The sequence below is a fragment of the Microcaecilia unicolor genome, chromosome 2, assembly GCF_901765095.1.
Source record: "Microcaecilia unicolor chromosome 2, aMicUni1.1, whole genome shotgun sequence".
In the NCBI taxonomy this organism is placed as follows: Eukaryota; Metazoa; Chordata; class Amphibia; order Gymnophiona; family Siphonopidae; genus Microcaecilia; species Microcaecilia unicolor.
Genome location: NC_044032.1, coordinates 201,645,343 through 201,667,044, shown reverse-complemented (window position 1 = coordinate 201,667,044; position 21,702 = coordinate 201,645,343). Strand labels below are relative to the sequence as shown.

At 40.3% G+C, this 21,702-nt stretch overlaps 1 protein-coding gene across 1 annotated transcript in view; it reads right to left on the bottom strand.

The window, feature by feature from the left end:
- LOC115463266 (contactin-associated protein-like 4) overlaps positions 1-21,702 on the bottom strand; it is a 1,024,538-nt gene that overhangs the window by 32,827 nt on the left and 970,009 nt on the right. Inside the window, 2 exon segments of the mRNA XM_030193620.1 lie at positions 10,973-11,200; positions 17,841-18,080. Of these exon segments, the coding sequence (XP_030049480.1) occupies positions 10,973-11,200; positions 17,841-18,080 (468 nt within the window).

Sequence of the window (21,702 nt, the reverse complement as noted above, 5' to 3'; positions counted from 1 at the left end):
CTTGCAATGCTACCGCCATCATAACAGACAACAAATGTAGCTTTCCCTCTTCCAAGCCCCCTTTTGGTTCCAAATCAGAAAACATCACAGACCTATACATCAAGGGAGAAAGCACTTGCTGAAGTTTCTCCCGGACTAGGCTCCAAAACCTGCTGACAGTTGGACAAGTATATATCAAATGATCAAATGTTACAGGCTGTGTAGCATATAACCAACATAAGTTAGAGATACGATGATTAATCTTATGTAAATTCACTGGAGTCCAGAAAATAAAGTGATTGCCATTCCTCCAGGGCAATCTCCATATTCATTTCTCTACCCCATACTTTTCAGAGGCCTTCCAGGCATTTCCAGCAAGTCAGAGATCAAAGAATCTGATGCCAGGCAGATGCTGCATTACCCTGTATATAAACAAGTAGATGATAATCCGTATATACTAGGCTGCTCCTTTTCAAAAGAGGAAACCAGCAGTTGATGATATAAGCCATGTCATGGTAGTAGCCATTTGTAACATTCAGAAAAGGGCATATTATATTTGCATCTCAGATCCTAGAAAGATAGCAATCCACCAGCATGAACTTGGTCTCACACGTCAGAATATCTATACAGATCCAAATTTCCCAATATAGATTTATATTGTTCACTTGCAGGCAAGGATTGCACCAATAGTACATTGCAAGGTCAGCGGTTCTATGAGATTTCAACCAAAATTAACCAGCTAGATTCAAATAAGAAACTGCGACATATAGCCAATGTATCCCTTGACATAGTAAAAATACCTCATGATAGGTATAAAAATCAGGGAAGTTAACCCCTCCTTGACTTATGATTGTTTTACTGTGACCAATGCAATCCTTGCAGTCTTACCTCACCAAAGAAATCATGCTAAAACACGATCAACCTCAGCATAAAATTTAGCACTAAACAGCTCAGGGTATTAGGATCCATTGACACTTTTATTGTCTCCACCCATCACCATCAAATCAAAATTTACAAGACCATCTTTGACACATCACCTTTATATGATCCCGATACATTGGGGGCATAATCGAACGAAAACGTCTATCTCCATGGGCGTTTATCTCCGAGAACGGGTCCGTGAAGGGGCGGACCGAACCGTATTTTCGAAAAAAATAGACGTCCATATTTTATTCGACAATTTGTGAGCTGGGCGTTTTTGTTTTTCAGCGATAATGGAAAATGAAAGCACAAAAGCTCAAAAACGAATAAATCCAAGGCATTTGTTCATGGGAGGGGCCAGGATTCGTAGTGCACTGGTCCCCCTCACATGCCAGGACACCAACCGGGCACCCTAGGGGGCACTTTTACAAAAACAAAAAAAAAAGGTAAAAGAGCTCCCAGGTGCATAGCACCCTTCCCTTGTGTGTTGAGCCCCCCAAATCCACCTCAAAACCCACTGCCCACAAGTCTACACCATTACTATAGCCCTAAGGGGTGAAGGGGGCACCTACAAGTGGGTACAGTGGGTTTTGGGGGAGTGGATGACTAAGCATTAAGCAGCACAATTGTAACAGGTAGGGGGGTGGGTGGGCCTGGGTCCACCTGCCTGAAGTCCACTACACCCCCTAACAACTGCTCCAGGGACCTGCTACTGCTGCCAGGGAGGTGGGTATGACATTGAGGGAGAAAATAAAAAGCTGTGAAACATCATTTTTTTGTGGTGGGAGGGGGTTAGTGACCACTGGGGGAGTCAGGGGAGGTCATCCCCGATTCCCTCTGGGGGTAATCTGGTCATTTAGGGCACTTTTTGGGGCCTTATTTGTGAAAAAATGGTCCAGGAAAAGTGCCCTAAATTCTAGCTACAAACGCATACTTTTTTTCCATTATCGGCGAAAGGCGCCCATCTCTGTTCGGGTGATAACCATGCCCCAGTCCCGCCTTCACCATGCCTCCAACACGCCCCCGTCAACTTTGTACACTTCCGCGGTGGAGTGCAGTTGAAAACGTCCAAGTTCGGCTTTCGATTATACCGCGTTATTCGTTTTTGTGAGATAAACGTCCATCTCCCGATTTAGGTCGGAACTTGGGCATTTTTCTCGTTCAATTATAAGCAGGATTGTATACTTTGGTAGAAAGAATATCTACCTTTCGTCAGATATCCAAATATTTGATTGATACCATCAGCTTTCATTTAAAGGATATTTGGACATCTGATCCTTAGTACAATGAACATTGAGGAGGAGCAACTCAGACATGGTCCAGTTGATCCTATACCCTGAAAAACATCCAAATCCCTTAATCAAGTGTAGTAAAAATTGGATAGTAGTGTCAGGGTTGGTCTAGTATAGTAACACATCATCAGGGTGTATATTAACATATCATTATTATGTATGCACATTATGCAAATAGCTAAGCATCTGGGTGTTCCAGTCTTCTCTGTGTCCTTGGATATGGAGAAGGCCTTCAGTTGAGTCAAATGCCAATCTATATTCCAGGTATTGAATAGATTTGGGGTGGGTCCCAATTTTTGTAAAATAGTTAAGCGTGGGCTGATAGCTTATAAGAATTTCCATTCCAATATACCCCCTACATGTCATCATGTTGTCAAATGGCAATGAGTAAAGGATCCAACACTAAATAAAACAGAAAAGGTGATAGGAGACACTCCTGCCTTGTTCCATGCTGCAAGCCAAAGACCTCAGAAACCTCATTATTTACATATTGTCTAAATACTGATTTACTGTAGAGTGTCTTAACTATATTACAAAAATTGGGACCCACCCCAAATCTATCCAATACCTGAAACATATATTGGCATTTGACTCAATTGAAGGCCTTCTCCATATCCAAGGACACAGAGAAGGCTGGAACACCCAGATGCTTAGCTATTAGCATAATTTGCATATATAATCTAGTGTTATTGGATGAATAGCATTGTGCAACAAAACCAGTCTGGTCTTTATATACCAGTCAAGGCAAGATGTCTGCCAGCAGTAAGGCTAATATTTTAGCAAATATTTTCCCATCAACGTTTATTAGTAGGAAGGAGTGGTAAGATGGCAGTGTCATCCTGTCAGAATGAGACAGTGTTTTGGTTGAACTGAGCTTCATTTTACCTTCACAATTTTCCCACTTGCTGCACAGAAGGAGTAAAGGAGTAGTTAGAGCTGTTCCCTCGCAAGCTCGGACATCCTCACTTATAGGGTACTTTAAAGAAGTCTCTAAATTGTTTTCTAACATCCTCACTATGAGTAAGAATTTGACCATTCAAATTCTTAATGGCCACTAAATGCTCTCTATTCCTCTAGTGCAAAAAACAGAAGAAACCAGTCTTCGCAGGAAATCAACAAGAACAAAACAGAGAAGATGACTAACAAAACAAAAACAAAAAGAAAAATAAAATAAAAAATATATATTAAAAACGTCAAAATTTGAAATTATCATAAAATATGTATTTTAAAAAAATATGTATTAAAAAAAATAAATCCATCAAAATCAAAAATTACATAAAAAAGACAACACTTTGGATGTAAAAATGAAGAATCAACTTTATTAGCCAATGGTAGCAGGGAGAAGGGACTCGACACAGCTGTGTTTCGACCATACTGGCCTGCATCAGGAGTCTTCTCTGCTGTATGTTTATTATTAGTTCTATCCAAATGTGAAAACGATATGTGTGTCTTACTAGTTCGGTTTGATAGCACAGATCAGAGACGCTTCTCCAATAGAGTGTAATTGAGCGCTATAGCTTCAATTTATTGGTAAGACACACATATTGTTTTCACATTTGGCTAGAACTAATAATAAACATATGGCAGAGAAGACTCCTGACGCAGGCCAGTATGGCCGAAACACAGCTGTGTCGAGTCCCTTTCTCCCTGCTACCGTTTGGCGAATAAAGTTGATTCTTCATTTTTACATCCAGTGTCGTCTTTTTTATGTAATTTTTGATTTTGATGGATTTATGTTTTTAAATACATATTTTTAAATACATATTTTTTAAATACATATGTTATGATTAATTTCAAATTTTGATGTTTTTAATATATATTTTTTATTTTTATTTTTTGTTTTTGTTAGTCATCTTCGCTGTTTTGTTTCTTCTTCTCTATTCCTCTAGCCCTCAAGGTAGGATGCTAATATCCTCCTAGCCTTATTCAAGGCTTCATAATATCTAGTTTGTTACACAAAATGCTTTCCCTTTGCAATAGAACTCATCAAAGAATTATTTATTGGAACATGAGCTTAAGTAGCTTATTTAGCTCTACTTTGTCCCATCTAAGCACTAGCTGGCGCTTTAACTCACCAATACTCTCTTCAATGGACTTCCTTATTTAATTGGCTGAGTAAGATGATACTATCCCTGTAATAGTAGTTTAAATGCATCCCACCTAATAACTAAGGATACTGGGCAGATTCATTCAACATAAAATATTCCTGAATTGCCATCTTTATTTTGTCTCTTAATATCTCATCACGTAACAATGCACGATTAAAGTTCCCCAATGGGTGAGGTTTAATAGCATCTATCTCCATAACTAATGAAACATCAGCATGATCTTACACCAACATTTGACCAATATCTGCCTGCAAAGCCTGTTGTATCAGATGTTTGGACACTAAAAATAATTTATCTTTGAAAAAGATTTATGTATCTGTGAGCAGAATGTGTAGTCCTGTCCAGTAACTCCAGATATCAATTAGTCCTCCATCATGCAATAAAGTTAGTAAATTCATATCTAGGGCACAATTTTATTGAATTTGAGAGCTGCAGTTTAAAACCGGGTCAATTATGGATTAAAATTGCTCCCTATAAAATAAGGTACATCTCCCAGGTCCAGAACGTTTAAATCTTGAAAAATGTTTGTCCACCTACAGCACCGTTGGAGCATAAATATTAATAAGTTGTAGTTTGGCCTGTATTTCCACCATGACCCATCTGCTTTCTTTGTCATGCTGGCATGTGAGCACTGTATGTGGTACTTTTTTATTTACAAATTTAGCCACACCCCTCTTTTTCCGGACAGCTGCAGAAAAGTAACACTCTTTTACCTGACCTCTACACAATTTATGAGATTCAATTTCATTCAGATGTGTTTCTTGGAGGAGGCACACATCAGCATTTGTATTACAGAGGAAGTTTAATATTTTCCTCCTTTTTACCAGATGATTGAGACCATTAACATTTAGCAAAAATAAAAAACAAAAAAAAGCTTAACCACAGTCATCTCTCTATAACACATGTACAGTGGTGTGAAAAAGTCTTGAATCACCTGTTCAGAAAATCATGTTTTCGTTTATTTCTCTTTCTGCTATGAGTTAATGAAACCAAATTCATATACGGTATGAAGATCATATGTAAATTGTAAATACAATTTTGCATGTACTTAACACTGAACATTTTTTATTTAGCGTCATCTATCCTATTTTTGGAGCCATGTATAGTATGATGCTAAGTGTATTATGCATATCACAAGTTCAAGCGTTAGAGTAGTACTGTTAAATTTATTTTTACCTTTGTATTAATTATTTTTTTATTAATTCTGCAGCCCTGAAAAGAACTGTGAAACAATTTAGCAACTTTAATACTTGTCTAAAAACTAAAGCATACTAATTGGTCAGAAAACTCTCAACACCATTGGTTCATTTTGATCCGAAAATGCATCAAATTTAGAAGCTCCTAATGGAACACCAATGGACAGGATAAAAACCATTACATTGTTTGTAGTAGCGTGCAGTGACAAACGGATTATTCAACAAACGGTCTTTTTTAAGACCATTTTTAATATTCTGATCTGCACATTTCATATCTGTGATTTGAAAATCCATTATTACGTTACCTGATGATTTTATTCTTACTGCTGTCATCAGCATCAAGACTCCTGATGTAGGCCATCTGGCCGAAACACAATGTTGTGTCGAGTCATTTTTAATGTGGAAATTGTTTTATTATCATTTGCTTGAAAATTAATAAGTATTGTTTATTTTAAACTACATTTTGGGTCTAGTTATTGGATTGCCTGGCTCATATTCCCACCTTTTTGTTTACATAAAAACCATTACAGGCACCGACACATATCATAAAAACACATACAACTGATGCAAACTTGAATTCTTAAAATAGCATATGATATGCAATATGTTACACCTTACATATGGGCAGAAAGCTGGTCAGAGATGAAAATTATTATCTCACAGGTGATGCAGGATTTTTTCACACCACTGTATCTAACCTATCATAAGTCAGCAGTATCTCATGAAATATTCTCCACACATAGCACATCTCTCTCTCATTTGGACCAGTCTGAAACCCACTCACCCTATGCCCTCCAGCCATCATTAATGTTCCTCAACAGCCCACTTCCTTTGACACATCAGCTGCAACAGTGCTCAATATGGGCTTGTCTATCCATCAGGAGAGTCACATTTCATACCAAGACACAGAATTTTGAAGATATATTTCAACAAACTCATCATTATTAAAATGAGCATTCTGAGATTCCCAGTTTGCTCCCAAACCTTATAAAGCTACTATCATCACTGCTGTTATCAAAGTCACAGCCTTAGAAAGAAGAAATATAACAAATGTCATAAAGTTTTGTGGTGGAGTCATAATGGGGGGCATATTCAAACGGTGCCGGCCAACTATATGGCCGGTGCCATAAAGCGGTGGCCCAACCGTATTATTGAAATAAAATAGCCGGCTATCTTTTGTTTCCATAATACGGTTGGAGCCTGCTAAATCTCAGCATTTGAGCCGGCTTTAGAGATGGCCGGCATTGATTTCCGGCGATAATGGACACTAATGCCGGCGACCTCAAACCCAGCCAAATCCAAGGCATTTGGTCGTGGGAGGAGCCAGCATTTGTAGTACACTGGTCCCCCAGACATGCCAGGACACCAACCGGGCACCCTAGGAGGCACTGCAGTGGACTTCAAAAATTGCTCCCAGGTGCATAGCTCCCTTACCTTGGGCGCTGAGCCCCCCAAATCCCCCCAAACCCACTCTCCACAACTCTACACCACTACCATAGCCCTAAGGGGTGAAGGGGGGCACCTACATGTGGGTACAGTGGGGTTTTTTTGGTGGGGGGGTTGGAGGGCTTCCATTTACCACCACAAGTGTAACAGGTAGGGGGAGATGGGCCTGGGTTCACCTGCCTGAAGTGCACTGCACCCACAAAAAATTGCTCCAGGGACCTGCATACTGCTGACATTTCAGGCTGGCAAAAAAATGTTTAAATTTTTTTTGGGGTGGGAGGGGGTTGGTGACCACTGGGGGAGTAAGGGGAGGTGATCCCCGATGCCCTCCAGTGGTCATCTGATCAATTGGGGCACTTTTTGAGGCTTGGTCCTAAAAATAAATGGACCAAGTGAAGCCAGTGAAGTTCTCGTCAGAGCCGGCTTTCTTTTTTCCATTATCGGCCGAAGCCGGCCATCTCATAACCATGCCCCCGCCCCGCCTACCATACCCTGTGGAAATGCCCCCTTTAACTTTGGCCGGCCCTGCGACGGAAAGCAGTTGGAGCCAGCCAAAAATCGGCTTTTGATTATACCAATTTGGCCAGGTTCAGGAGATGGCCGGCCGTCTCCCGATTTGTGTCGGAAGATGGCCAGCGATCTCCTTCAAAAAAATATCAGGATTGTCACCAAGAGGGACATGACGCTCTAACTAACCAAGAATAGCATATCTCCGTACAAAGTCACTAAAAACCTGTTCAGGGGGTCCTGTTCATGTTATCTCTCAAAAGCACCTCAGTGCATCAGGATCTTCAAAATTCCATGTGTTGTTATAAAATGTGACTCTCATAACGGATGGACAGAAAAGCCCGTATTGAGCGCTAATCTGTTTCATTTGAGATCACAGCACTAAAAATTACTTCCACCTTTGTGCCATGGCTCTTGCAAAGTCTGGTACAATAGTAAGCTTAGCAGCATTGTAATGTACTACAGATTTTGTGCAAGCTTTCTGTAAAATTTCAAATGCTTGAGTATATCAAGATGAAAGGTTGGAGACCTTTGGTGTGCAGTGTAGTGCATCCATGCAGTACCAAGCTACACCCTCATTCAAATGATTTCCTTAGATTGATGTAAAAAGACCCTAGAATTGTTTGTGGTACCATACATCCTGCACAGTAATATTGTACATTTTAAAGACTGTTATTAAAGATGGAGCAGGTACAGCTTGCTCAGTTTGGGAGGTAGGAGACTGTGCTAAGTTGTACCTGTAGTAATGGAGAGTGAAGTTACTTGCCCAAGATTATATGTTGTTTCAATAAGAGAGGCAAGATTTGACTGCTGACTCCTCTGGTTGACAACCTGTGTCTAACCACTAAACTACTTTACCCAGGATATAAAGTAGGCATGTTCCTTCAGGATCACTGGTCTGGAGGATCCCTCTTCTTTACTTGCAGGGTCTCCATAGAACCACTGAATACAATGGCAAATAAGGACTGGGAGGCCATCTGGTCTGAGCAGTTTGTTCCATTATGCAATAATCTGGAAAAACTCTGCATCCAAATAGCTGGATATTGATACTATTTGTCTAAAATGTAAACTCACCTTTGCCACACTCCCAACACCTCCTCATATGGGCTTAGTAGCCCAGAAAATTCAAAACCAAGCACTTATCTGGTTAATTCTCAAAGTTAATCAGAAAAAATACTTTTGGATAGTGACCAAAGTAGGCTCCTGACTACAACAGTTAGATTCTTAACATTTAAATTTTTTTGTAATGAATTTACAAACTTAGGTTCTAAGGACCATACCAGGGGGAAAATCTCCTTATATAGTGTTTAGCCCCTTCCAGTGCATCCCAGAATGCACTGGGCAGGGACTAGGGGCCATCATTTTGAGAAAGGCAGGCCCAGAGGGAGGAGGGAGGAGGCATTGTTCCTGCCCTCTTGTCTCCAACTCTACAGGTATGTGAAGGGGAGGGGAGAGGAGGGTAGCAGAGGGCTTGAGAGGGGAGATCCACAGGAACACCATGGATTTTTTGCTTGAGGGGTCCAGGAGGGGGTCTGCTTTATTAACAGGGCTGTCTCCAAAACACTGGAATACAGAATGCCCCGCGGGAGCCCACTTATCTGGGTTGCAATTTTTCTCTGCTTATTCTCGAAGGGATTCAGTACATCCTATAGAAAATTCTGTTTCAAGACCATGCTCTTCTTCAGGGATGCCAGTGTGCTTCCATATCCATCCTCCATTTTGAAATGGAGCGTGGTCTTGAAACAGAATTTTCTGTAGGACGTGCTGAATCCCTTCGGGAATAAGCAGGGAAAAATTGCAACCCAGATAAGTGGCTCCCACAGGGCATTCTTTATTCCAGTGTTTTGGACAGTTGAAGCAAGCCCTGATAATAAACAGGACTGGACTTTGTATAGTGTTAGTCAGTCATTTCTCCAAGGAGATATAGGGGACATGGTATGTTTAGAGAGAACTCAAGGGTTTACTATTGATGTGTGAATTTTCACTATTTGGGTTAAAGCATTCACCATTTATATATAAAAATATTGGAGGTTGGAATTGGGAGGATAATATATGATGTTAATGGTGTGACTTCCTGATATACTGCTCGGCTGGAATTCCAGCCTATGCTGAATCTTCCCTTAACCTCCTACAAATAAACAAATAAATAAATAACATAATACACAGGTAGACCCTATGGGAAAAAAGGAATATATGGTTTCCTGGGGTTCTCTCTAGACATCCTGTTTACACCTAACCATTTACCAGTAGATTCAGGGATTGATTACATAGAACTAGCTTAAAGTTTGTCTCTCCCTTCGGGATTGTTTGACAAGTGTTTATCCATGAATATGGTGGCAGAACACATGGCCATTTACTGCCGAGCCTTTACCGCCTCCTAGTTGGAAGGCGGTAAGGACTCACATGCTAACCAGCAGTGCTGAACGATTACCGCTGGGCATACCTACTCCCTACCTCCCCCCCTTGCTAGAAAATAATAGACAATAATTATGGTATGTAAAACAATAGAACCAAGCTAAAAGCAAATATTTTCCATAGAGCCACAAGAGAAATGATACATTCCAGAAAAAGATAGGAATATAAATTACTTGTTTCTATTTGTTTCTATATGGTTCTGCACCTTGATAAATGTGATTCTTGCTGTTATTTATTGCTTATTATTTGCTTATATATTTAAATATTTTTCATCAGGTACCAACTTCCTATTTTTCATTTGGTTCACGTGGGGTTGTGTTCAGCTAACTTTAGCAATATTTTTTGAAAACCGCAATGAATTATTTTTCATTAAACTATTTTACAATGTGGCATTTATATATGGAACACATGCAGTATATGATACTTAGTAGGGGATGTGAACAGGGAGAAGGAAATTGTTAGTTTTCAGATTTATGTCCTTTTATCTCTTTCTTTGGTTCTTTTCACTTATATGTGTTACTACAATGTTTTAATACATGTTAGAACTTTCAGTTCATGCAAATCAACTTTTGTACGTGTTACTTTGTAGTTTAATATGCATTAAAGCAACAATGCACACATTACACTTTTAGGATATGCTTATGAACCAAATGTATGTCGATTTATGCACATCGCTATTATGCACTGTGACATCTCTATAATAGCTACCATGCCTGTATTCAACTCGTTTTGTGTTCAGATTTAGAAATGCAGATAGGTAAATCTAAATTCAAATCTATGTAGTTTCTATGGAAATAAGGTTATAGAAGTTTAAACTATTGTCACCATTAAAGGCATACATTTACCATGGTGTAGAACAAGTCTCAAATGCATTAAGAATAAATTTAAATGAAAACGGTATTACATTGTTTAGTGAAAATTATCATTAGCCAAACTGCTACATGAATTAAAAAGGAAAAACAGGGCAATTTAGGATATCTATTTATTTCCTAATGCTGATGCTGTGAGAAGTTAAGATAAATATACATTTTCCTATGCCAAAGTTTCTTTCATGTAATTTTCATAGTTCAACTATTTATGTAGAAAATATGTCCAATTTTTTACATACCATTTTTGGAGAGAATAACTGAGATGTACTCCATATAGAAGGAATTTACAAACAGTAGGAGACTGGGGGTCTGCGTTGTCCGAAAGTTGAAAGTGATGACTTCTCTTGTTAACATTGTGTCAGCATATAAAGATGACGAATGGGAACTGGTGATATTTTTAGCTACTATGTAATAGTCTTGAAAGTTGTATACCACTGAAGCACCAACTCCAAACTGTGCAGACACTTCTGGAATGAAATGCAAGTGCTCAGGTTATCTCATCAGAATCTATTGGTACAGTAAGAAAAATCCATAGATCTGAACTCTATTTTATGAAACCCAACTATCATGTTCTCTTTTCTAAAAGATTTTCAATTATCCAGTCTTCTATTTTGCTCCTCCTAGACAGACACATTTGCAAAATTGTGTTTGATGATAGATCTTATTATACCATACTTTTCTTTATAGAATACACTCCAATCAAGTGCCCTCTAGATGCCTACTTTTACATGCACTGTTATAGATTTGTCCTCCTGTGCTGAAAATCTGCACTAAGGGCTAGATTCTGTAAATGGTGCCAAAGATAGCATTCTGCAAAGGACATTTTGTGTGGAATGACTTTTATAGAATATTAGGTTCATGTGCATTTCGTGCTTAATTTTGGGTATGAGTATTTATGCCTGTCAAAGGTAGATACTAATGCTCGCACCCAACTGATGGCAGTTAGGTGTATAAAAGCAGGTTTTCTATAACATCGTGCCTAATTTCTGGGAACACCCCTGAGCCACCTATGCCCCTTCCATGGTCATGCCCCCTTTGAAGTTGTACACTATGAAATTTAGGCACGCATGTTATAGAATAGGGCGTAGGGCAGATCCGCATGCAACTCCTAATTACTGCCAACTGTGTCTGTTAACACCAATAATTTGATTATCACCTAGTTTGCGTGTGGATCTGGGATCTGCGCTCAAATTTGCATACCCAATTTTGGGAGACCTATATAGAATCCAATGGTAAGAGTGTAATGGCACCTATTTTATGAAAGAATAGGTGCCTACTTTCCTTTATAGAATATTTGGCTAACCTGGTATATATTTGCCTATAATTTATGGGGAAGCACTTACACCAGTCATAGAACTGCTGTGAATGCTCATGCCTTAATGATGGGCATACATGCATAACTTAGAGTATTCTACACATTATGGACTAGATTCAATAAATGGCACTGGGAAATTGGATCCATGCTCTTTACAGAATAATGGCTAAGCACATAAATTGTGCCTAACTTAAGGTGACGTCAGTTATGCCTGCTGAAAGTGTAACAGGTAGGGGGGGATGGGCCTGGGTCCGCCTGCCTGAAGTGCACTGCTTTACCCACTAAAAACTGCTCCAGGGACCTGCATAGTGCTGGGTATGACATTTGAGGCTGGCATAGAGGCTGGAACAAAAATGTTTATATATATATTTTTTGGGGGGTGGGAAGGGATTGGTGACCACTGGGGGAGTAAGGGGAGGTGATCCCCGATTCCCTCCGGTGGTCATCTGGTCAGTTGGGGCACTTTTTTGAGGGCTTGGCCCTAAAAATAAATGGACCAAGTAAAGCCGGCCAAGTGCTCATCAGAGCCGGCCTTCTTTTTTCCATTATCGGCTGAAGCCGGCCTTCTCTTACCCACGCCCCCGTACCGCCTTCGGTACCCTGCCGGCATGCTCCCTTGAGCTTTGGTCGGCCCTGTGACAGAAAGCAGTTGAAGCCGGCCAAAATTGGCTTTCGATTATACCGATTTTGCTGGGTTTAGGAGAAGGCCGGCCATCTCCCGATTTGTGTTGGAAGATGGCTGCCCTTCTCTTTCGAAAATAAGCAGAATAGGTACCTTTGGAGCTTATTTTCAAAGCATATGGATATCTCAAAAGGCCAATATGGATGTCCATGTGCATGAAACATCCATGTACCTATTTTGCAATGGCAGACAAGGGATGTCAAGGCTTGTTGTGGTTATGTTTTGGGCAAGATTAGAAAGGGCCTGAAATCTGGGCATCCAAGACCAATTACCGAACAGGAAAAACTGTCCCTGTCTAAAAAAAAAAAGGATGTTCTTATTTAGACCTTTTTCAGGCACATCTAGGGTACAAAAAGGTGTCCTGATTGAGCAGTTGTCCACTGGCGAGATTAAGACTGGACACCTCCTTAATCCCCTGGTAGCTGCTGTCACCCCACTCCCCTTAAAGTGAAAGGGGATATCAAACTCTATGTCTGCTTCAGGTATTATGGGCGTTCTTACCAAAGCATGAAACAAATCTGAGGAGTAGCTTAGTGGATCGTGCAACAGACCTTAAACAGAGAGACCCAGGTTTAAATCCCATATGAGTTATTTTATATATGTATTTATTTATTTATTTATTTGTCATGTCCCCTACCTCAACGCAAGCGGCGTCCTCGGGCTGCGTGGGGTCCCGTCAGCATGCACACTTGACTGGCACAGCCCTGAGCCATGTGTGTGTAGTTCTTCTCTGGCTGTAGGCTCCTTGATTGCTTTGCTTCCATGCACCTGGTTCTGCTCTCTCTCTGCCTGGCTTCCAGGCTCCTTGATTGCTTTGCTTCCACGCACCTGAGTCTGCTATCTCTCTCTGCCTGGCTTCCCTTGCTTCTCTCCTATTGGTCTTCTGGTTCCTCCTTCCCCTGCACTTGTCCTATGGCTGTGCTCCTTCTCCCTGCTGGTCTCTGCCAATGTCAGACGCCAGCACTTTATCAGTTGAGCTCTTTCTGGACTCCATGCTTCGGCTTCTACTTTGGTAGGTGTTACTTGCTCAGTAGTGTGCTTCTTCTCTACTTTGTCCCTCATTGCCTATGCCTGGATTACTCTCTTGCCTGCTGCCTGCCTACCGACTTTGCCTGTACCTGGATTAATCTCTTGACCTGCTGCCTGCCTATTGCCTTTGCCTGTACCTGGATTTCTCTCTTGCCTGCTGCATGCCGGCTGGTGGACGGGAGGATCGCCTGGTGACTTGCCTGCCTGCCTGTCAAACAGATTTTCTGTTCGAAATGGTTATGAGATGGATATTTTTTTACTGAGAATATCCAAAATTAATAGCCATTTTCCAAAATGAAACATCTAACAGCAAATAAACAGGGACGGGGACATCTGTATGGCATAATTTAAAGAAAAATAGTCACACAAACATCTAGGCAGAGCAGAGGGGTAGCTTAGTGGTTAATACAGTGGATTTTAAACCAAAGGACCCCACCTTAACTATTTTATTCAACAGCCATCAGGCTTGCAGGTGGCTTTTATATTTGGGTACAGTAGGTATATTTCTGTTTCTGGAGGGTTCACAATTTTAAAATAATTTATTTTGAGTTAAAGTGGGATTTGTACCAAGGTCCCTTGATTTAAAATCCACCACACTAACCAGTAGGCTACTCCTCAGACTTGCTTCCTGTTTTGGTCAGGATACTTGCAATACCTCAGCCTGCAGTGGTCTTGCTGAAGCAGGTCTCTTAGGACATCCTAAATCTAAGCATGCAACCTAAAAGGGAGTGTGGCCATAAGAGGTACATGAGTGGGAAAGGGGTGTTCCTAAAATTTGCACGCAGTGTTATAGAATACTGGGGATGGATGTCCAAATTGGACACCGAGAATTGCACCTTGTTTCAGCAACGTATAAGTCATGGCACCCAAAATTAGCACTCAGTGAAATTCTATAATGGGCACATTACAGAATAGCATTGAGCGCTGATTTTTTTTTTGTACCAATTTTTTATTCTTCTCCTGGTTTATAAATGTAGCTCTCCCTCTGCCCCCGCTTAACTCTATAATCTCATTTCCTATGCTCCTCTCAATTGTCTCCGCTCATCTGATTACAATCCCACTCAACTTCACTCTCCCTTTCCCATGACTTTGCATTTAGATATATTGGTCCCAAACTCTGGAATGATATACCACTCCACATTAGGAATCAGCCCTCACTCCCAGTCTTTAAAACAGATTTGAACACACATCTTTTCTCTGATTCTCCACTGTTCAATTTTTCTTCGAACCAATCATATACCTTGTCTACTTATGCTCTGTTTCTTTGTTCATTTTGGGGTCCTTTTACTAAAAAGCTAGTGTAGGTGCGTGTTTTGGGCGTGCGCAGATCCATTTTTCAGCGTGCCTGTAAAAAGTGGTATTTTAAATGTTTTGCCAAAAATGGATGTGCGGCAAAATAAAAATTGGTGCATGTCCATTTTGGGTCTGAGACCTTACTGCCAGCCATTGACTTAGCAGTAAGATCTCTCACATTAACTGTGCGGTAATTGCCTACGCACGTCAATTCAAAGTTACCACCCAATTTTTGCCATGCGCCAGACCCCTTAGTTGGATCCCTATAGGCTCCCCGCATGGTGACCACCTTCAAACCAGGTCCCAATGGACCCCCAGCGATCCCGGAAACCATCCACGGAGAACCGTGAATTCTGCAAACCTCCAGCCGGGCAGGCTCAAAACTCGAGTCCCCGGCTTCAACTTGTGCCTAGTCGTGTCCCCAGAGCACTACTGAACTTGCATGAAAAATCACGCATGCCCCGGGAGCGCACCTAGGCCAAAGATAGCCATTTTCCTGGCTGTTCCGGCTCCAGGAAACCTCATTCCTGGGCTGGACAGCATCATGGAAGGTCATGTTTTTCGTCCTCCTGTCACAAGCCCCCACGACTTCACCTAAGCCTGTCAGCAGGACAGCACTGGCCACCAATGACCCTACAGGCCACCAGGACTTCACCCATGGCGAGGAGTAGCCCGGAAATGCCACTGACCCACTGGAATTCAACAGGACTCCCCAGGTTAAAAAAAAAACCACATTAACCCCTTAGAGGGTTACAATAAGGGTAGAAATGAATGAATTTGGGGATAGTGAAAGGCTCGTGTATGATACTGCCTCGAGGGTGAGGTCTTTGATCACCGCAAGGCTCACTTCAGTGAGTTTTAATTGCTGATTTGAGTAAAGATGAGATGGATGAGATTGGTCTAGAATATTACCGACTAGCCTTTGGGAATATAGGATAAATGGGATTCTTTAGGGCAGTCTGGCTAAGATGTTTAAAATTGCTTATATTTAAAGTTTGTGACATAAATTATATATTATAAATAAAGCTGCAACCAATTTTCTGCCATCCAGTTCTTGGTGAATTCATTTAGAGATAAGAGGATATTTAGAATGTGCGAGTGCCAAGGTTAGGATAATGCATTTGATATGCTGCATTTCTGTGGAACAATCAAAGCTGTTGTATATAATAGGTAAACTGTCTTAGTGTAACACAGAAAGTCAGTATATCAATTGCATGAACCTGTACTCAAAGCCCACATAGAGATGAGGAAAACTCAAGCAGGCAAATGTAATCATGGACAAGGTTTTACAGAACTGTTCAAATTTCTCCAGATTCACTAGCTAAATGTCAAAAAATAGAATCAATTGCAATGGAGAATATTTGCAGATTCAATGATTCATGGTAATCCATACCAAATCTGCTTCCAACAGACCAGTCAAATTGGGCTGATCTGTCAAACCCTGAAAATATTAACCAATTAAAAAAGATTTGCTTTGTATTCATTATTTATTTATAAAATATAGCTGAACACATTTAGGGGTCCTTTTACTAAGGTGCACTAACAGATTTAGCACGTGCTAAACGTTAAGATGCCCATAAGATTATAATGGGTGTCTTATCATGTAGGGCATGCTAAATTTGTTAGCACGCCTTAGTAACAGGCCCCTTAATACATCCAGGAACTTATTGTCATTTGTCAAACTTGTTTGCCAAAACTTAGACTGTCAGTTCAGAAACAAATATTTAGGAGTTGCTGACATTATGTTCAGCTACTGCCATGTACCAATGCAGGTATATCATGCTAAAAGTACTACGATATGCTTTTGTACTAGTTTTTCTTTTTCTAAAATTTTGTTAAAATAAAGCACTGAAAATATCATTAAACTGTAGTAATACCCTATGTCTTGGTTACTTAGGGGTCCTTTACTAAGATGTGGTAAGCACTAATGTGTGCTTACTGAACCAGAAAAAGGGTTTACAATGGGGCTCAGGAGTCTCATGGTAATTTTTGCTTGTGCCAATAACGGAACAGTGATGAATACTCTCTAAGGGCCCTGTTTACTAAGGCGCATTAGTGTTTTTAGCATGCCTATAGGGATATTGTAGGCATGTACATGGTTAAAGTGCATACATGGTTAACGCGCATTAAAAACGATAACACGCCTATAACGCTGCTTAGTAAACAAGGCCCTAAGTCAGAATCTACATATGAAAATCAAATAATGGTTTTAATGAACTCTCAATTTATAGAACAACCTGGTATAAGCAATTGGAACATTTTTCCCATGGATTCCCTTGAAGGACTCATATGATATGTTTCAAACTGAACCACTAGATCTTGATATAAAAGTAAAGACTGATGAATGAATAAATGCTAGAGAAAATAATAATCCTGGATGCAGGAAACTGGTATTTTAGCTATGGCATCAAAACAACATCACAGACTGGCAATGTTTAGGAGATGAAACGAAGGCAAAAAAGGAGGTAAAAAATCCTCACGACACCGTGAAGATGAAACAAAAAAGTGAGGAGAATGGATGAGGATACCAACTGTTTTATATTTATTCACTTAAAAAATTCACTTAAAAAATTCACTTAAAAAATTACATTCGGGTCGCTGTTATGCACATGTAATTTTTTAAGTGAATTTTTTTAAGTGAATAAATATAAAACAGTTGGTATCCTCATCCATTCTCCTCACTTTTTTGTTTCATCATCAATGTTTAGGAGATTCCATCAGAAATACTCAATATTTGTTTCATGTTTTCCCCCAGAAACTGCCATTGACTTAGATGTGCTGTACATACCTTTCTTGCAGAATGGTCCAGTGTAAGCGGTGAAAGTACAGTCACAAGAGAATCCATTGTATTTCTCTTTGCATTTGCCATCATTGTGGCATAGGTTCCCATAGCTGCTGCAGTGCCCAGGACAACCTGGTGCAACACCAGGTGTGATATTGGCTCTTTTTTCCAGATCAAGGACGATCCCATTTAACTTTAAAGAGCGAATGCAACCCAAAAAGCCTTTCTGCCTTGAGGCTGTACCACCTAAAATTTGGAAATAAGTGACAAGCAAAAAGACTTTAGAGATAGGCTTCAAGAAACCATAAAAGGATCTGATAAATTTGAGGGATGGTGCAGTTCAGGTGTTCTTTAAAATTCTATCTTAAAACTTGTAAAGGGATTACTTTTCAAAGATTTATTTATTACCTACCTTGGTTCCATTTCATTCTCTCTATAATGTTCTTTATTGCAAAGTGAACCAAATGGGATGCTTATGAGGGGCTTACAATGATATGAAAGAGAGTGATACACTGTAACAGTAATATTCACTATTGCATCACCTTACTAATGATACTGGTTTTGATTTATAAAGATGGCCTGTGGTGCTCTACAAGAATGAAATATGTCAGTAAGAGGGGCATTTTCGAAAGAAACGTCTATGTTTGGATTTGGATGTCTTTGTAAAACATCCAAATCCGGGGGCAGGGAAAACCGTATTTTCAAAATAAGATGGACGTCCATCTTTCGTTTCGAAAATACCGTCAAAGACGTCCAAATCCAAGGACGTCCTTAAATTTGCACGTCCCTAGACTTGGACATCCTTGGATTTGGACGTCTTTGACTTTCGGCGATTTTCGAAACCAAAGACGTCCAAGTCAAAAACGTCCATATGCAAGCCATTTGGACATGGGAGAAGCCAGCATTTCTAGTGCACTGGTTCCCCTGACATGCCAGGCCACCAACCGGGCACCATAAGGGGCACTGCGGTGCACTTCATAAAATGCTCCCAGGATCATAGCTCCCTTACTATGTGTGCTAAGCCCCCCAAACCCCACCACCCCTAACTGTACACCACTACCATAGCCCTTACGGGTGAAGGGGGACACCTATATATGTGTACAGTGGGTTTGTGGAGGGTTTTGAAGGGCTCGCTGTTTCCTCCACAACTGTAGCAGGTAAGGGGGGTATGGGCCTGGGTTCGCCTGTCTGAAGTGCACTGCAGTACCCACTAAAACTACTCCTGGGGCCTTCATGCACTGTCATGGACCTGAGTATGACATCTGAGACTGGCATAGAGGCTGGCACCAAATATTTTGAAAAATGTTTTTTGAGGGTGGGAGGGGGTTAGTGACCACTGGAGAGACAGGAGGTCATCCCCGATTGCCTCCAGTGGTCATCTGGTCATTTTGAACACATCAGGGTGAAAACGTCCACGTGTTCATCATGGACGTCCTTGGTTTTTTTGATTATGGGTCAAAGACGTCCAAATGTTAGGCACGCCCAAGTCCCACATTGACTACGCTTCCGACATACCCCTTTGAAATTTGGACGTCCTTGCGACGGATTGCAGTTGGAGATGTCCAAAATCGGGTTTTGATTATACTGATTTGGAAGTCTCTGGAAGATGGACATCCATCTTCCGATTTATGTCGAAAGATAGGAAGCTGTCCAGACCTTTTTTAATCTCCGCTAAGCTAACCGCCTTTACCACATTCTGTGGTAACGAATTCCAGAGTTTAATTACATGTTGAGTGAAGACAAATTTTTTCCAATTCATATTAAATGTACTACTTTGTAGCTTCATCGCATGCCTCCTAGTCCTAGTATTTTTGGAAACAGTAAACAAGTGATTCACATCTACCCGTTACACTCCACTCATTATTTTATAGACCTCTATCATATCTCCCCTCAGCTGTCTTTTCTCCAAACTGAAGAGCCCTAGTCACTTCAGCCTTTTCTCATAGGTAAGTCGCCACATCCCCTTTGCATTTTCATCGCTCTTCTCTGTCCTCTATACAATTAAAGATGGTTAAAGCTATACCAAGAGGTTGATGCAATAAAACGTGATGATGTTCTCTTGTTAGAAATTTTGTTTAATAAATAAGTTACAAAAAAAAAACCCTTAACATGCTCAGAAAAGGTGTTTTGTACATCATAAAAACAGTACATTATCCAATAAGGCCTTATCAACATGCGTGTTAAGAGAGAATCCTGAGTACATTACATATATGCTAAAACTAACACTTATTCACATGTAAATGAGGGACTATAATATGCAAATAAAGCTTTAATTTTTGTATGGTAAATACCTCAATATGTTAGAAAATTAAACAGCTATCTGTAACAGATATCTATACTGGAGCAGCAATTTTAAGAATCTATACATGTAGAAAAAGGGCAGCATCACTCAATGCTTTACGTGAGCACACAAATATGTCTGTATATACTAGTGTTTTCACATGTATTTGGTAAATTTGAAAAACCTGTGTACATGAGTAGGGAATTAAGGGGACGAGCAAAACAACTCTTCCTTGGAGGTTTTGAGGTGTTGGCAGACACCATAGAGGATTGAACTACTCTCCCCTGAAATGCAGGAGGAGATACCAGGTCTAAATGTACAGGTATTACTAGTTAACTCTTGTGTATGCCTTAGAGCAGGTACATAAGCTGATGCAGAAATTTCTTGAGCTACATGAATTTCCATTTTAAAATGGTATGTACATTAATAATTTTTAGGTTTACCCAAACCACATCCCAAAGACTTGAATTCTTGGCAGTGACCTACATGCAGAAATAGAGGCTTTGTAAAATTGCTATGTACATGTGTACATTCAATCCACATATGTTATATTTTCCACCAGGCTTTCACAATTTTTCATTAAATCTAGGAGACAGCCGAAAAACTTAAGGGCCAGTGTCTAAGACCTTTATCGTGTCTCCTTCCCCGCTCTTCCAACATGGTCTCCAAGTGAAGGTTTTTTTTTTTTTTTTTTTTTTTTTTTGGGGGGGGGAGGGAGGGTTGGAATCCCCTCCCAGATTAGCAGTAGTTCCTTTAGACATCGACTTACTAAAGTTTTACCCTCCCCCCTATTTTGTGTCTGTGGGCAACAAAACATTAGTAAATCAGTTCCTTAAGGTGCCTCTGCTAATCATTACAGAAGTCTATAGTCTCACTTCCCAAAGCATGTTGTCAGCTGTTTAACAGCCCCCTCTAGTCTAGACAGGTGAAGCAAAGAGACAATTTGCCTCTTTGTTTCACCTATCAGAATAGACTGGGTCCCCATCAGCTTCTCTCTCACACCACCTCTCCCAACCTTCACCCAGTCCATCTGTCTCTCGTTCTCTCATACCCCCCCCCCCCCACAGCCTTCACCCAGCCTCTCGTGCCCCTTCTCCAGCCTTCATCCAGTTTCTCTCATGTCCCCCTCCCCAGCTTTCACCCAATCTCTCTCATACCCTCCTATCCAGCCCAGTATCATGTATCTAACAGTGGTCAATTTAGGTCAAAAGTACCTGGCAAGTTCCTAGAACAGTAAAACAGATTATATATTGCTTAAACTAGAAAAATAAGAAGATTTTCCCAAGTCCATCTTAATAATGGCTTATGGACTTTTCTTTTAGGAAATTATCCAAACCTTTTTAAAACAATACTAAGCTAACTGCTTTTACTACATTCTCTGGTAACACATTCCAGAGTTTAGTTATTCATTGAGTGAAGAAATATTTTCCTCTAATTTGTTTTAAATTTAATACTTAGTAGCTTCATTGTGTGCCTCCTAGTCATAAAATTTTTGGAAAGAGTAAACAAGCGATTCATATCTACCTGTTCCATTCCATTCAGTATTTTATAAACCTCTATCATATCTCCCCTCAGCCATCTCTTCTG